Source organism: Odontesthes bonariensis, chromosome 9 (assembly GCF_027942865.1).
Source record: "Odontesthes bonariensis isolate fOdoBon6 chromosome 9, fOdoBon6.hap1, whole genome shotgun sequence".
In the NCBI taxonomy this organism is placed as follows: domain Eukaryota; kingdom Metazoa; phylum Chordata; class Actinopteri; order Atheriniformes; family Atherinopsidae; genus Odontesthes; species Odontesthes bonariensis.
Genome location: NC_134514.1, coordinates 26,489,972 through 26,508,348, shown reverse-complemented (window position 1 = coordinate 26,508,348; position 18,377 = coordinate 26,489,972). Strand labels below are relative to the sequence as shown.

Below are 18,377 nucleotides of genomic sequence, written 5' to 3'. Positions count from 1 at the left end.
AAAGTTCATTTACAAACACCATTAGCTGACATCATTAGCTTGTAGTTGTTGCCTCAACATGCAGTCAGCTGGCTGATTAAATCTGACTACAAGCATCACTGAAGTTGAATAACATTTCAACTTTAATTTGTTGCATTTGGCACATTTAAAGGATGTTATACAAAAAAGTCCGATTACAATCAGACTTTCTAAAAGTTTAATCGAAAGAGTACGAAATCGAGCTTCTCAAACCCACACTAACGCACTCATATAATGAGATTGGGGATCGAATCCCTCCTGCATATATACCCTCAACTTGACTCAAACAGGCCTTTGGCGCTCCAAAGTTCCATCTTTTTGGTCTCAGCACCATGGGGAGCAGAGCTTTCAGTCGCTCTGCTCCCCAACTCTGGAACTCACTCCCACCAGACATCCGGAACATTGACTCTTTACCCCTCTTCAAATCAAAACTCAAAACCCATCTGTTTCATGCTGCATTCTCCCTCTAGCCTCTTTTTTAACTTGTGTTATTGTATTTATTGTGTTTTTAATGTTTTGTAAAGTGTCCTTGAGCGTTGACAAAGGCGCTTTTTTTAAATTAAATGTATTATTATTATTATTATTATTATTATTATTATTATTATAAAAACAGCCTATATTGTATGTATTTATAAGGAGTTATAAGATTCCTATTGGCATTCTTCATTACTTTCAGATAGAGCAGGCTGTTTATGCTAACGAAAGATAATTGACTACAGCTTTATATTTACCATCGCCAGCTGTTTTTAGAGCTAAAGTTAGTTTGCTGCTGGTATCAATCATCTTATCTAATTCTCTCCCAGTGAGGAAACAGTTAATGTATGTTAAACTTGCAATGGAATAAGTCTGAGATAGGCTTTGATTTGATCAATTATAGACTTTTAAAATCTAAAATCAATACATCATCAATCAGCACAATGTCTTCTCATTACTGTGCGATGAAACCATTAGACAGTGCTGTTATTGCTCTTGCCACGTGCCTGCCTAAGACCACATCTCGACTGACTCCAGCCTGATCAGAGCCAAGCTGTGCTGGCCCAACGCGGCAGGTCCAGGTCTCAGTGGCAGTTTCTGCAATCCTGGCAGAGCTCGTTCTGCCCAGTCAGCCACCTCTGAGATGCCTCATTTTGCTCCCAGGTCCAGCATTGGAAAAGTGCCCTGGGTGAGCCGGACCATAAATTAGTTAAGATAACTTGAGGGCAGACTGTGCAAGGATAACCCCCTGTGGTTATCAGCAGAGAAGAACCTGCCAGAGGGTTTGTGCTCTTAAATCTTTTACGAGTGCTGAGGCAGGCAGATCCACACATGGACTGGGGCCATCAATCAAGGCCAATGCTTACAGCTAATGGGTTATTCAAGTTTTCCGGAAAATAAAGCAACACTAAATCAAGCATGAGAAGCAGCATCTGCTGACACTCTGGCTAATTTTTGTATCAAACTGCGTTTGAAGTGACTAGGCTTGGTGGTCTTGTGAAGCAAGAAAACAGTTTCAGGCTGTTAGATTTAAAAGGCCCAGTCATAAACAAGGTAGCTGTCACAGGTGCCCCACAATAGGCTAATCATAAAATAGCTGTCAACCCTCCATTGCTATTATTAGCTCCACTCAATCCAGACTCTTGTTTCATGTGGAGTGGATCAAATTTTAAAGAGACTAACTCTATGACTGGTGTGAAACATATTGATTGGGGTGACTAAACTAGCATGACGGTGACCAACTGTTGCACCAAAAGCCTGAATAGGAATGATATCAATCAGAGAAAAGGAAAATCTAAAAGACAATTAACTGGGTTGAATGAGATAGAATTTGATTAGATTTAATTGTATTTGATGGGACTTGAATTAAGGTTTACGTCCTCTGCAAAGTGTCCTGAGATGAGTTTCGTTGTGCATTGGCCCTATATAAATCCGTTGAATTGTATCTTCCAATGTCAAAGATATATACAGTATGATAATACGTGACTTCTCAGGTACTGTAAAATCATTTCCAACTTTAAAAGCTCTCACCATAACCGTTTGAGTAATGAGATAAAATAATTGCCAACTCTACTGAATGTCTCAAATTGCTGTACTCTGTTTAAAAATAAGTTTAATTAGTTTGTGAAGAAAAGACAAGCAAAAGAAAAGAAAAAAACCACAAGCCTCACTGTGGTCCTGAAAGCAAAAGATCAATGTTGTTCTCAACCACGCATGTGAGGCAAACAAACCCATGTATATTCATATTTGTTTATTGTCTCTATCTTTTAGCTTGCCTTTTTTGAAAGCATTCAATTGTGTCAACATTGAAAGTTTAAGTCTAAATTTTCCTGTATCACAAAGTCAGAAGTATGTACATTGATTCAATTTGAGTAAAGTTTGTAATGATCATGTAACATCTAATACGCTAATAATACTAATAACTAAATAATGGTTAAATTAGTATTAAAAGAGCCAGAAAGAGTGACTTTGGTTAATTACATGATAATGACTTGAACAAACTGTGTTGCCTTTGTAGATATATTTAATGGGAGAATTGGCATTGGCTGCACAGGTCCATCTTTCATAAATCTGTGGTTAGAATGTTGAGTTTACAAGCAGTAACCTAGAACTTTGGCTCACTGCACTGTTGAATCCATAAACATAGGAGGAACAACAGAGAAAACCCAGACATATCACCTACTCCTGGCTTACTGTCCTTCAAAAGCAATTTAGTCTGTTTGAATCAATGCAGATTTAAAATTCACATTTAATGACACCTTTAGGCGACGCCGCTTTTTTGGGCCGGGACAGTAACATCAATAATGATGTATTGTAGCAACTTGTCTTCTAAGGCTCCCCAGATATCCCTGAAAACTGTTCTGGGCTTTAGCAAGTTGGTCATAGGCCAATGAATACACAAATGAAAGCAAGAAATTGGACACTGCGGAATGTACCATCCCCTGAGAGTCTCTCCATCCCGCTGATTGGAGAGTACATCAAAAAACTGCCACAGCAAAGCAAGTATGGAAAAGATTATGTCATTATTGGTCCTCGGGATATAGGAGATGTGCAGAGCCACGGGAGCTCGGAAGTCAGGCAGACTGATTACAAACTTGGAGACTTGCCCCTGCATCGTCTTAGAAGCCTCAGCTTTACAAATCTCAGGGAAAGAGAGAAAAAGGAAAAGAAGGAGGGGGAACGTATGAGTTATCAGAGCTGACCTGATGGATGTGATTTATTTCTAACTGTGAGAGTTTGAGAGATGAATTATCAAAGATCCTAGCTGATCCCTATTAAAGTGCTTTTACAGTCCAACAGTGACATATTTAAACACATTTCACCATGACTTTGAATTGAATAGATGCCTTTTTTTTTTTTACTGGAGCAATATTCAAAAATGATCCATGACTCTTCCCCCAGTCTAAAATTACTGATCATGAAAAGGACAATAGACACCTTTCAATAGTATCAGCACGTATAATTTTCTCTGACACTTAAACCCACTCGAGAAATGTACTGTTTCACCTCAGTGTTTAACCATCTGAAGTTAATGGTGTTACAATAACAATCAGTTCAACAACTTTCACGTGCAGCACTGTTGCTGTAATCCTTTATAAATCAGTGGCATGTGTACCCTTCACAGCTGGTTAGCTCGTACCAATGTGAAAGGCTGTCAAGCTTCGCTGTCTGTCATTGGCTGCAGAAGCCTGCATTGTGGTACTGACTTTCCGTAATCTTACTACATCACACAGTTCAGGCCCCAAGGAAGTAAACATTGGCAGCTGGGTGCTTGTGGCTTACTAAAGGCTTAATTTCATGTCTTTATAAACAGCAGCCTGGTATCATGAAATAACATAAATAACATGTCAAGTCACATCACGTTTTACAACTATGCTATGCATATTTTGTTAATGTTTTTGCTACATTTCATGCTACATACAGTGATGGTATGGCCTGAATTTTTACCATTCTACCTTTTACCTTTTAGCAAGTTATTTCATTAGTGTTAAATGAGTTGGGAAAAGCTTTAAAAGCTTTTATAGGACTAAAGTGTACCCAAAGTGTTGCACTATTTATACGCATAACTATGTGATCACATTGTACTACGATGCTATCGGTACATTTTTGTTGTTGTAAATACAGAAAAAAGATTCAACTGAATAGCCTGATATTTCTTTGTGTGTGTGTTAGGGCTGAAGTTCAAGAGTGTTTTGACTCATACTTCAGACTATCCTACCAGCTCTGGCAACTCCCTTCCCGATCAAGTAGATAAGATTGCCCTATAAGTTGCTAGATGTGTCACTAGTTGCTTTTTTGAAGAAAGAAAATAATAAAGAAACTTTTAAAAAAGCCACCAAGGGGCCTGAAAGGTAGCTAAATCTGGCCTCAAAATCTGTTAAGTTGGCAACATTTAAAGCTGCAGTCTGCAACTCTTTTTCAAGCACAATGCCTGGAACTGTCCGGGGATTCTGAAAGTAGTACATTAAATACCCCAATACAAAAAAAAAAAGAGTTCTCTAGGTCCCCTATATGTCCCGCTAGGTCCCTCCAAAGCCAGCAGGTTTGTTTAGAAAATTGCAGACCGGACCGGTAAAAGGTAACCAATCAGGTTACGAGCTGGGCTCTGCTGCCTGTCAATCACCGATTGTGCATGCGTGATACAAGGTAGGCTCGTCCCCACGCTTATTTATCTAGACTATTGAACTTCATTACGGGCTAGTCTACTTACTGTGTCTTCCATGATCGCAAATGACAGGTGAGTTGATGAATGAGGAGTCGTGTAAGCGCATCTGGCGTGCACGTCTACGTGCATGAGTTCTCATGTGTTTTGATGGGGCGGGACAGGAAGTTGAATAACTTTTTATTTTTCGGTTAAAAAATAAGCATTTCTTGCAATTTGCGACTACGGAGGTCACCGTTTTCAACTTCAAGCGTTCTGATAGATCATGTAAACTCTTAAAATGCCAAAAATTAGGACTTTACGTATGACAACAACAAATCCTGCAGACTGCAGCTTTAATACGGTAATGTTCTGCAAGAGCATTTAAATATAGCCCAAAATCACTGCACAGAAGTTGTCTTTAAGTTAAAGCAATACTATGTAACATTTCTACCTTAAAATAACAGCTTGAAAAAAATTGTGCGGCTAGAATGAGTTTTAACATTACGATTGGCCTGTCTCCTATGCCCTTCGGGGGTCTGAGTTGGAAAAACTGCGCTATGTAACTTTGCTGGACCGGCCCGGGAGCTGAGCGGAAGTACTTCTACTTGCTTTCTGGCACACCTACCGCAAAAACAAATAGACCCCTCTCACGCTCCCAGGTACATTTGATTACTCTTACCTTCTCGGTCGACATAGCTTGCACCTTCTGACTCCTCACCGGTTCGTCAACAAACGTGAAAAGTGAAAGCGAAAGGGTGTTGTATTTACGACAGTGTAACCGTACATTACCTCCAAGCCTGTAGGGGAAGCTCCAGGGTGGGCTTTTTGAGAAGTTACATTGTATCGCTTTAAATGGATGTTGGTTTCGTGGGATGATGTTGTGCTTATAAAAAGAAGATTTTATTGGAGCAGAGGTCTCACAATGCTTTCAGATGGCTAAACACTCAATCTTAATAGGCTTTTTTTCAGTTACAGTTTCAGTATTTCCATGCTATAGGGCTACAACAGAAACTGACAAATGTTTGAATTAGAGCAGCTTAATTGGGAATCCGGCTATGTAAATACACAATGTAAGTAAGCGCAGAGAAAAACAAAGGAGAAAACAGATGTAAAGGGATGAAACCAAGCAAAATGCAAATGTGGGGTGATGGTGTCATCATAATGCTAATTATCTGTTGTTAATATGCGAACAACATATTGTGCTTTACAAATATCCTCTTCAAACACTAGTGTAACGTTAAACTTGCTTCTCTACTGCAGATCAAACAGGTCATTGAAATGGTTCAAAAAGTTGTAGTTTTAAAGATGAAAGGTTCATTTCATAAACTGATCAAACATGTCACAGAGGTCTAGCTATAATCTTGCAACATTCTGTGTCTTTTTTTGGCTGACATACAAGGAACTGGTAGCTCATTCTGTGAGCCACCAGCTTGGCAAAACAGAGCTTTTAACTAAAAAGCAACACATTAAAAGAGTACTATCACGCTAATGTTTTACAGGGACAATGGTCCTCATCTTGGTGTATCATATTAGCATTCTAGCTTTATTAATTTGTTCTAAACACAATAGTATTAGCTGGATTAGTGTTAGCTCAGAGCTAAAGAGAGTTAAATAATGTTGCAAATAGCTAAATGGGTTGGTTGTTGGTAACTGTGTTGCTGCTACTGTGCAGCTTTAACAAGTTTCAAAAACCTCACAGTCATGATTTCACATCCATTACTGAAAATGAGAATTTTGCATTTTCCACCTCTGTGTTCAGCTAAATATTATAGCATAGTAGGCCTCTAACATGGCACACCATGACACCAGCCTAACAGCTGAGGTAGTTAGCCATAAGCCAAAGCATATGATCAAGTTGAATTTTGATCTGAAGAAATTCAAATTTTATTAGAATCAGAAGGCAAATGTATTAACCAGTTCATGGCAACCATTACTGATTCCTCAAAAGGACAATTCATCCAGTTGCTAGAGAAGTCAGGGATCAAATATCATTAGGATTCCTATGAGTTTGTCCAGTTGGCCTTATTAAAGCTTTCAAGAATTGGCATGACCTGGATGACTCTTCACATTCATACATTAGGTACTGAAACTGTCTAAATCTAGTTGCAATCTGTCTAATATTAAATAAAAGAAAACGTTGGTCTGAGTGGATCAACATATTTTTGTAACACAATGGCTGATGGGTATAGCAGCACATGTTGGGGTTGCTTGAACTTGCTGGGATTTGCTGGTTAACCATTTGAAGCTTGTGTATTGCTGACTTTTCGTAATGTACAGTTAAGACATCGGTCATAAAAGCACCGCATTGGAAATACTGAAAGACAAATCAATAACATCATATATTCAGCCATAAATGCTGCTAAAGACAGAGCAGTAACCTTATCCAGCCACAACGTCAGCCATCAAGGGCAGGTAGCTGTGCTACACTGTCAGATATTGTCCCTGTAAAATGAATGAACAATAAAGGCGTCATATAAAATAGTGACATCATATCTCTCTCTTGCCTGTGGGGATTTTCTCTTAATCGGCAACGTGATATTATAACAGGTATATAACAGTATGCACTATGGTATTATGAATTCCATCTTCTTTTAGCTGGCAGATTTTGCCAAGCTGCCTTGTTATTGAAAGTAATTACCTCTCAAGAATGTTTGGGTCTAAGTTTTGACAGATTCTGGATTTACACTGTTTCCTTTAGGTATAGAAATCACAGTGTCATTGTGAGCTTAAATACATGACAGCATGTGGCAGCAATAGACTAGCTTGTGTGCTGTGAAGTTAGTTTCTGTTCGAACAGAACTCACAAGGGAAATACTGCATAAGCTGGACAACGTGTCAGGGCTATCTGATAGTTTGTGGAATTCTTTAATTGTCTTTTTTTTTTAATTAATTACATCAACCACAAAGTTGCCTTTCTGCATTACTGGGTCACATATCTACATATTTGAAGTTTCTGTCACAAAGAGGACTAAAAATACAGCGTTCATCAAGCTCAAATGCTGATGCAGCATGAGGACATCACTGCCTGCGTGAAGCCTCCACGGAAGAAACATTTCCTCAGATGTATTTGAATAAGACATGATGCCAGTTTATTTTTGTCACTTCCCCCACCACAGACTGTTGGCAGGCAATAGAGTTGTGACTAAACCTCTTCCAGTTTTCATATTAGGCACAGAAAAAAAACAGGAAAAAAAACAAAGCTTTTGTCTGTGCAATTCAGATTGGAATGAATTAGGTAATTGAGTGTTAATATATAAAGTATTAACGATTTCACACACAAGCAGAGGGCTGCATTGTGAAACACAGCAGGGGTTCACCACCAGGAGAGAGATTCCACGTGTGAACTTGATAGATGTGCATCTAAATTCATGTTCCCCACTTTATGCAGGTGCACTCGTCTACTGCTGCAGTTTCAGCTCCAGCTGTCCGATGTTAAATAATAAATAGCAGAAGCATAGGCCCATTTCTCATGAAAGTGTCCACGACCAAAGATCTCTGCAAGGCTCTTGACTCTTAGATTCTCTCCAAAGCGCTTTAAATCTGGATGACGTTCCGTTTCATGCTCACAAAAATGCTCTTATTTTTCAGGACTGGACTCTGTGTTGACTGTCTGTTTGTGACACAGCTGAGGAAGAGAAAAGGGAAGCGGCGACCTGTCATGGAAAATGCCATTGTTAGGTAGCCCACCCAGTATGCAGTGTGGCCTTCCCAGTCGAGCATCCCCAGCGGTGCCATGATCCAGTTCTAACTGTGGGTGAGCATCCGGAGTCTTATTATCAATTCATATTATTGTATTAATCCTCAGACTTTTTGGTAATTGTCCTTTTATGGAATTAGGACTATTACTACATGGTCTTTTTATACCCAATCCTGACACCCTCACCTGTGACTGATTGATTTCAGAATCTTCACGAATGTTGTTGCTTCTGTACTCAATAAACCTTCCTGTCTTTCAGGTTGCAGAATTTTTTAGAAAATGGGCTTGTTAATTTCCAGGTCATGAGGAGTACTACTCAGCCTGTGAAAACTGTTTAGTTCTAATAATAACTAGAAAGCTGCAAGCAGCTGTGAGCGGGACCGAGATGGCGTACATTGGGATGTGCGTACGTTGGGGCATGCCCTGGATGCTGGAGCTGCATCTCTGCCCACACGCACGATACCCTCTGCGTACGTACGAGCACATGACCCCAATGTGGAGGGGTTTTTGAAAATTTCTAGGTGGCGCCACTGAGCCATTTTGCTCCGCCCACACACGATACCCTTTATATATGTACGAGGTCGTCAGGGTGGACGTGTGTGCCAGGTTTCATGACTTTGCGATGATGATAAGGCTTTCAAATCACAAACGCCATCACACGATTTTCACCACCTGGCCACGCCCACACCGTTCAGAGTTTTGAAAAGTTTCTCAAGAGTTTTCTTCCCCCCTAGCTTAAGAGTAACCCCGCCAAGTTTGAAGATTTTATAATGAAATATGTAGGAGGAGTTTGATCAAATGTGAGGTGTGGAAAAAAAAAGACGTTTCCGACCACCATTAGGTGGCGCTGTAGGTGGATATCACTATGTCAGAGGTCTTCAACAGGGGGTCCACGACCCCCAGGGGGTCCGCGGAGGTACTGCAGGGGGGTCGCAAAATCTTAGGTTGATTAGATGATTTTTAACATTTATTTTTATTTTTTTATTTTTTATTTCAAACAGTTTTTTCTCAAATTGTGTGCCACCGTGTGACATCCACAGATGGTTTGTCCCATCTACATGCATGTTTAAAGTTAAAATCTGTGGATTATTTGAATAGCTCAGTGTTGTATGCAAGATGTTTGTTTATAAATGGCAGTGGCCCGGCCACCCTGTACCTTGCACATGTTTAAAATAAAAACATGAATATATTAACCTGTGTATTATTTGAATAGCTTAGTATTGAAAGTACAATAACAGAGTAGCTATGTTTATACACGGCACTAGGCCCCGTTAAATATAAAACATAATTGTATGGCATATAAATAGTAGGGGGGTCCCTGCTCCAACTCTCCATCAGTTTGGGGGTCCCTGGCCTGAAAAACGTTGAAGACCCCTGCACTATGTTATGTACGTGTTCAAGCTGGGTCCAGCATTCACCGTATGAAGTTTGGGACAGATTGGATAATGTTTGTGGGAGTTATAAGCGACTTAATTTTTTGTGGCGAGTCATAAATTTGAGACGTCGCCACGGCCACGCCCTTTAAGTTTTGAAAAAGTTGGCCGATGATTTTTTTCGGCCCATGTCCTAAGAGTAGCCTGGCCAAGTTTGAAGCGTTTAGCATTAAATCTGTAGGAGGAGTTCGATAAAATGCGAGTTGTGGGAAAAAAAAGATGTTTCTGACGACCAGCAGGTGGCGCTGTAGGTGGATGTCACTATTTTATATGTCCGCGTTCAGGCTGGGTCCAGCATTCACCGTATGAAGTTTGGGACAGATTGGATAATGTTTGTGGGAGTTATAAGCGACTTCATTTTTTAAGGCGAGTCATAAATTTGAGACGTCGCCACGGCCACGCCCTTTAAGTTTTGAAAAAGTTGGCCAATGATTCTTTCCCCCCATGTCTTAAGACTAACCTGGCCAAGTTTGAAGTCTGTAGCATTAAATCTGTAGGACGAGTTCGATCATATGCTAGGCGTGGAATCGGTCAAAAATGGCACAAAAACGCACTTTCCATCCAAAATGGCCGCCTTCCTGTGGACGTGGCACATTGGCAGCAAGAGACTTTTTTGTACGTCTGGGCATGATGAATGAGTGTACCGGATTTCGTCGTCCCACGCGAAACTAATCCTATTGCGAGGACCATTTTTAAGCATCGTAGGGGGCGCTACAGAGCCAATGAGAGACTCCCAAAAATATAAAGTTTAGATTCTTTCATGTCGTCGACTGGCAGGTGGCGCTCGCAAAATTTCCTGAGTTTTCGCATACCTTTTGCAAAGAATAAGAAAGAAAGAAAGAAAGAAAGAAAGAAAGAAAGAAAGAAAGAAAGAAAGAAAGAAAGAAAGAAAGAAAGAAACAAGAACTAGAAAGCTGCAAGCAGCTGTGAGCGGGACCGAGGTGTGCGTACGTTGGATGTGCGCACGTTGGGCATGCGCTGGACGTCGTAGACGCACAGCTCTGCCCACACGCACGATGCCCTCTGCATACGTACAAGCACAGCATAACCCCAATGCGGATGTTTTTTTTTCAATTTCTAGGGGGCGCCACTGAGCCATTTTTCTCCACCCACACACGATACCCCTTACATACGTACAAGGTTGTCAAGATGGACGTGTGTGCCAAGTTTCATGACCTTGAGATGATGATAAGGCTTTCAAATCACAAACGCCATCACACGATTTTCACCGCATGGCCACGCCCACACCGTTCAGAGTTTGGAAACGTTTCTCCATGAATTTTTGCCCCCATGTCTTAAAAGTAACCTGGCCAAGTTTGAAGCTTGTAGCATTAAATCTGTAACACAAGTTCGATCTTATACAAGGCGTGGAATCGGTCAAAAATGGTACGAAAACTCACTTTCCATCCAAAATGGCCGCCTTCCTGTGGACGTGGGACCATGGCGACCTGAGAGTTTTTTGTGCGTCTGAGCATGATGAATGAGTGTACCAAATTTCGTTGTCCCACGCGAAACTAATCCCATTGCGGGGACCATTTTTAAGCACCGTAGGGGGCGCTACAGAGCCAATGAGCAACTCCCAAAAATATAAAGTTTAGATTCTTTCATGTCGTCGACTGGCAGGTAATCCTTACAGATACAATAGGGTCCTTGCAGTTTCACTGCTCGGTCCCTAATAATCTCTTCGAATACTATATGAAGGCGAATTAAACAAGATAAGGAAATTGTGGAAATAAAAAAGATTCTAGTAATAATGATACTAATCATGATAAAAATCAAATATTTGTTTGATTCATGTTTCTTTATAGCAGTTTTTAGCAAAAGATTGCTTAAGACTTCCCTCGCTGGTGAATGAAAACCCAGCTTGTGAGGGGATATCTTATGGAAAGATTATGTTCTGTACCACCAAAAAAGTTCAAGAGAGTGACAGAATAATCACCAAGGTGCATTTGAGCTGATCTGGTGGCCTTTTGATGGTTTCTCTGAGCAGATGTTCTGATGTCGGATGAGTGAAAGTAGTTTTATATGGATAAAGTCAATACCTCAGTATATGATATCATACCAAGGTATTAACAGGTCCAGTTTCTCCAAGGATGCTATCACTAACGCACTACGTTTTTATTGTTCATTTATGCATCATGTGTAAATTACTTGTATTTTAAATTAGGATGGAAAAACCCAAATAGCTTTTTTTCATTTGCAACTGGCATTTATAAAGAGACCAAAGAAAAAAGAGAAAAAAAAACATTCACACTTTAGGCTTAGGTATCAGTGGTGTATTTATTTTGAACGCTCAATAAAACATAATTGACATTATGCTAATCCTCAAAATACTGTCACCTTTCCCTGCAGTGAAAGCAGGAGCACTGTGGGAAACGTGGCGATTTGTTTTCTCATGTGCAAACCTAAAACGAATAGGGCAAACACCTGTGCCCACATTTCCTCCTTTTCTCCTTTGTCTAATTGAGCAGATCACTTAATAACTACACTTCTCCAGTTATGGCTCGGCATAATTCCAAAAGCCTATTAAATATGAGGAGAGACGGACACCTTGGAAAGAAGGAGTGGTCTGCCGTCTTTAAATTCAGTGTAATTGAGCGATGGAGCACCGGGAGTAGACATGTCCACCCACCCATTCATACTCTTCTGGTTATCCATGTCTGGGTCTCGAGGGCAGCAGTCTGAGCAGGCCTGTCAAGACCTCTGTCCAAGCACCTCACCATGCTTATCCAAATGGACCTGGAGGTGTTCTTTTCAGTATGCCCTAGACCTGGAAGGCTTCAGAGTGCTATCCTTTACAGATGCCAAAAAAGCATACATAGTTTCCCTATAACTAAAAGTACAGTTAGAATGCCTTAATCAAACAAAAGCAGCAAGACAAATATCTCAGGTTACAAGTATATCTGAGTGTCTGCCTCTAAAGTCACACAACGTTGTTTACAATTCATTTTAGGATATCAGCTCCTTAAATTTGAGGTGGTTTTAAAATTGATGCCATGCAAACAGAGCAGCATAATTAAATGCCCCTTTTTGCTCAATTCAGCATGGTCTCTGGGTTCAGCAATATGTGATCCACCGTATGAAAACCTTAGTCTGAGGGGTCATCCCCTTTAAAAAGAGGAAAAACTGGAGGGAATTTTGTTAGAGGCTAAATAAAGGTTAATAAGATAAAACAGTCTGGAACTGCCTAAGAGTTTGAAGGATTTGTGCACCTTTGATACTTAAATTGGGCTGAAAATAAAAGGCTGATTTACCAAGGTGGATTATCTGAGCAAACGGTTTTCCAAAATTTCCCGCTGGATTATTTAAATCATGGAAGTTTCTGAAAGTTGTGTAGCTCTCTTAAAGTATCCAATCTGAAATAAGATTTGTTTTTCTAGTCTTTAGACATGCCAAATTGTGTTTGGAATTTGATCATTCAGGAATGAACCATGTATTGTTGCTGCCTTTGACTCAAATTTCCTTTAGGAGCATGTTTAACGCAAACATCATAAAATAATTACCATGCATTCTCCACATCAGAAGTAAGATAGATTTGACAGAGTTATAAAATAATGAGCCCCCCACCCAGTCTCAAAAGTACAACCACACCCTTAAGAGGTTTATTTCCACTATTTGCAATGGCAATCCTATTTCACTGGCCGCAGCTCACAAATCATTGGCAAAAGAGATAGAAATCTGGATTACAATGGTGCAAAATGCGTCGATGTAAAAATATAAATTTATGACAAACTCAAAAAGGGCGTAGGTTACCAGTTTGTTTTCTCAAATGTGTTTTATAGCTTTATTTTTTTCCATGCAAGCTGGAAAGAAAAAGTCTGCATTGTTGCAAAGTCTACAACAAAGGGGGTCATTTTCACCCAAAGACTCAGTGTTTCTTAACAGCGGGAGATACCTTGTTTATGGACCAAACTCTTTTCCTGAATTGTTATGAAACAATCTGTAAATTCCTGGAGGGCAGTTTGGCAGGCTTTCCAAGCCACCATTTAAGACTTGTGTCTTTAGTATATTCCTATATCTAAAGAAAATACACATAAATTAAGCTGGAAGGGATCCCAGGCAAGACTGGGGATTTGAGCTAAAACATTCATCTTTAGGGACACATGCATAGAGTCCCTGCTAAGCACCTAAAATAATCTAAAATAATTCACATGCAGGACTGTGAATGTCAGTGTATCATTTCTGTGCCCTTTTCCCTGCCTATAAATCATTGTCAAACATACTTTTAATTTCTGCTAACCACATAAAAATAAGTGATTAGCGGGGGGAGCATATCTAGCTAACCTTTTTTGTAATCAGCTGTGATGTAACTAAAAAAAACTAAAGTTTTAACATTCAATATACACGGGTTTCATTATAATAAAAAAAAAATCAGCTTGAAACATTGTCAGATGGAACAGCAAGTCATGTTACTAGCTTAACTCATCTTATCTAGATAATAGGCTAGCAACAGCTAACTTGGTTAGCTGAGTGATTCATGTTAACAGTTATTGATTATTAGGATGCTACATCAGGATTTCTACCATTGTAATATAATTCTGCCCATCTACCCAGCCTGAGTTGACCCTCCAACTAGCCATCAATTTATCATTTTCCCATTAATTGTTTTACTGTGAAAACATGATAGAAACAGCTTCTTTCTTGGTCCTGCAAGTGAAAGAATTGTGTCACAGCAGCGACATCTAACTGATTGCTTATTTATCTAACTTAAATAAGCAAATAGCAGACATTAAAGATACAAATTAATTAAAAGGATAAATAACAATACCACCTCACATATAAGAACTACTCAAGACATAGTGATGATAGCTGAAAATAGGCAGTTTCTGTGTTCTTTCTGGACCACACAGAGGGGCTTTAGAGCGAGTGGCTACTGCTACATTAGGGATCTGTGCTCCGTTGATCTTATGACTAGAATATTGTTAAGTATGTCAAGACCAAAAATGAGTTGCTAGTGTCATGGCTTCTTTACATGATCACCTGGTCTGACAGTTATTTCATTAAACAAGACTGTACATACCCCAAACCAACCTGCGTGGCAGGTCAAATTACCCTTTATTTCAAAACACCAGAAAATGATCTGACTGCTTTTATCATGAGCACCATTCCATAAAGAGAAACCTTGAGTATATGCAATGTTACCATCCAGCAATGTATTACTGCTGGGACTGTCTCATTAATATCTGATTCACTGCACTGCAATTATATTTTTGCAAAGGTGAACTGTTTTGGAGTGAGAAGGAGAAGCACATCTGCCACACTGTCAACCTGCAGTCTGCTAACATCGCTACCTGCCATTTGGCCATTGAATAGTTTCATTACCGGGCATTTTGTCACCATGACTTCAGTGACACTGATGAGCTCTTCGTATTGGCAGAGGTCCTGATCAAAGGCCTCCTTCAGTGGCTTTGACCTTGCTTCAGTTAGTTGTTGTTTTTTCTTAAGTTAGATTCTGTTTGGATGTTATAGCATTCAGCTGCTCCATCATCTCATTGTACTTCTTGTACTACCGGCATACATATGGGGCAAATATTATTTTTGCTTTTAAATTTGAAGGCAGAAATAAACTGTCCTATTCAGTTATTTTCAGTTTCATAAAAGTCCGGTTCATCATATGCCGTTACTAAAGTAATAAATGGTCTTCCCATTTGTGTTTGCAGAATCTTAATGCAGGTTATTCATCCATTTATGCAAATATACACAGAAACTGACTTTGTATATCTCCTGCAAGGTTCTCACTGTGCATTTTGCTTAAATCTTTTGTGTTGTAAAATACATATTCACACCATCTTTTTCTCCAGGTAATGCCGAGCCAAACAACCAATCCTGGAGATGCCGAAGAGAAGAGATATTCTTGCCATCGTGTTGATTGTGTTACCCTGGACTCTGCTCATCACTGTTTGGCACCAAAGCGCTATAGCCCCACTCCTCGCCATCCGCAAGGGTACGCACTCCACTTGCAATATCAGACTTCAAGCAGGTCCTTGAATCAAACACAGCCCTTTAGTTTTAGACAACAGGCTGTTTATGTAGAGGCACTCGTGAGCCATGACCACCAGCTTCATCAAACCTCAATAACACTTGTCCAGTCATTGCAAACCTCATCAGAGTGGATTGTTCATGTGCACAATGAAGACTTAGAAGTTACCATCACACAACCACACTGATAAATCATTTTGATTTCATATACTCAGTCACTTGAATTTTGTAACTATATCTAATTTGCATGTATTTTTTTTTTTCCGGTGTTAATAACAACATGCCCACTGCAGTACAAAAACATGTCCTATCCCAACTTAACCACCCACATGCCTCTGCACATCCATCCATAAATAAAAAATGTGCCTCCTTGATCAGCTTAATGGAGTACCCTGTGTCCATGTGTAATATCATGTTTGCACACCAGTCTGAGCCATGAATACAAACTTAGAGGTCCACCGATCATCTCCAGAGACCACAAACCAACAGTTTAAAATGTCAAGTATGCTGCAGAGTAAACACAGCCAAATTAGAGCGTAACCAAATCGATGAAGCTGTTTGCTCATTTCATGCAGTGTCATGAGGGCACACAGGGGTTAACAAACAAACCAGGCTTATTGAAATGACCCAAGGCAGCTGGTAATGATGATACACACATTGTTTGAAGCCATTTGCTTTTGCAAGTAATCTAAACATACTCAGATAGCAGTAGTCTGATCCCCCTCGACAAATACCAAACCTAGTGATAAAGGTGTTGACAATTAAGAGCAGCTGAGTTGTGTTATTATCTCATGGGATATACAGGAGACACAATTAACTAGAAAATCGTCTGAAAGAATAGCTTTTGGCCTATACTATCTGACCAAACTCTGCCCACAGGCTTCCTTTTGTGTGAAGAGAAGCTAGAGATTACTTTTGGCAGCGTGCTGCCTGGCATCCTCTGCTGAACATCTGGCTATCAGCAGATTGCGTTAATCTTTGAGCTGCTGAAAAATCCTCTCCACATTGGAGGTGCGAACGGAGCATGAGCAGAGCACTGACAAAGACCGTCATTAGCCGTGGCACAGTGAAAAGGAATTAACAACCTTGATGCTTCTATAATTATGCTGTTCATCATAACCAAACTTTTTTCTGACAAGCTGTCACAGCAATAACCACTGGAATACACTCTTAAGTGTGTGCAAGCCTTGACTAGCAGACCTGTGACAGCCTTCAAAATGAGCTGTATTTTCTTAAACACAGACAGATAAACATTGGGAGTTTTGTAGAATAACCTTTACCGGAAAAAAAGCACACACTGCAGACTTGGGACAAAAACAACAACAACAAAGGAAATTTCTGAGGGACCTTTCTGAAAACTCACGTAATTTAGCAATAAAGAGTAACTCAATATTGGGTTCGTATCACAGTAGCGTGCTGGAAAAATTGAGGGGTAAGGGCAGAGGATGAGGGACTCTGTGGCGGAGTCTGGACATAAAAAGAAGACATGTTGACATACAGCCTGAAGACAATGCTTTGGGAATAGCAGCGCTCAGCTTTTCCCTCCCTCGTCTTGCGCTGTCTCTCTGTCCGTCAGCTGTGTTATCCTCTCACGGTGCCTGCTTTCACTTTTTGCAGCCTGTCACCACCTAGTAAAAGAGATCTTTATCATTCCAGAGAGGCTTGCAGTTCACCACCACCGACTCTCAGGTACACTTTACCCCCATTGGGTTTAAGTCACCTGAGGCAAATATACAAAGAGCAGCTCAAGGTTGCACTAATGCCTTACATGTCTTCTTATCCCATGTTCTGCAGATGAAGGTGCAGAGGGCAAGAGGGAGGCAGGTGGCCAAGCCCAGGACTCCAAAGAATACTGTGCCTCGGATAAGGACATTGTGGAGGTGGTGAGGACAGAGTATGTGTATACGCGGCCTCCACCCTGGTCTGATGTGCTGCCAACAATCCACATCATCACCCCCACATATAGTCGACCCGTGCAGAAGGCGGAGCTGACACGGTTAGCAAACACTTTCCTCCATGTTCCCAACCTGCACTGGATCCTGGTGGAGGACTCCCAAAGGAGAACGCCTCTCGTCACGCGGCTCCTCCGAGAGACGGGGTTAAACTACACCCACCTCAACGTGGAGACGCCCAGGAACTATAAGCTGCGGGGTGACACTCGGGACCCCAGAATCCCCAGAGGGACCATGCAGCGAAATTTGGCCCTGCGGTGGCTGAGGGAGACCTTCAATGCCAACAGCAGCCAAGCCGGAATTGTCTACTTCGCCGATGATGATAACACATACAGCCTGGAGCTGTTTGAGGAGGTTAGTGCCGGAATACAGTGTCATCGCTGCTGCTCAGCCAAATTGCTTTTATGCTTTTGCACAAATACACAAAGACTAGAGGGGGTGGGAGAGACCGAGCACACACTTAGAATGTCCCAGACACAGTTTCTGGGGCTTTGATGTTTCAATAAGAACATGACAATTACTCATGTTGCTGGTCTGACGTACCATGCAGACATAAAGCACAAGGCTGCATACAGGTCACAGAAGGAAGATGTGGAAGTTATTCCAGTTTAAAGGTCATATGTAAAACTCATGGTAGGTTTATGATAATGCACTTGAAATTTTGGAGGTTGAAAATTATT

At 40.6% G+C, this 18,377-nt stretch overlaps 1 protein-coding gene across 2 annotated transcripts in view; it reads left to right on the top strand.

The window, feature by feature from the left end:
- Nucleotides 1-18,377, top strand: part of LOC142388510 (galactosylgalactosylxylosylprotein 3-beta-glucuronosyltransferase 1) — an 88,026-nt gene that overhangs the window by 56,591 nt on the left and 13,058 nt on the right. Inside the window, exons 3-6 of one of the 2 annotated variants that reach the window (XM_075473864.1) lie at nucleotides 8,225-8,390; nucleotides 15,568-15,710; nucleotides 17,363-17,434; nucleotides 17,540-18,051. In XM_075473864.1, coding sequence (XP_075329979.1) covers nucleotides 15,599-15,710; nucleotides 17,363-17,434; nucleotides 17,540-18,051 — 696 coding nt within the window. In that variant the 5' untranslated portion in view covers nucleotides 8,225-8,390; nucleotides 15,568-15,598. The remainder of the gene's footprint in view (nucleotides 1-8,224; nucleotides 8,391-15,567; nucleotides 15,711-17,362; nucleotides 17,435-17,539; nucleotides 18,052-18,377) is intronic. The other variant, XM_075473865.1, reaches the window with a different exon arrangement.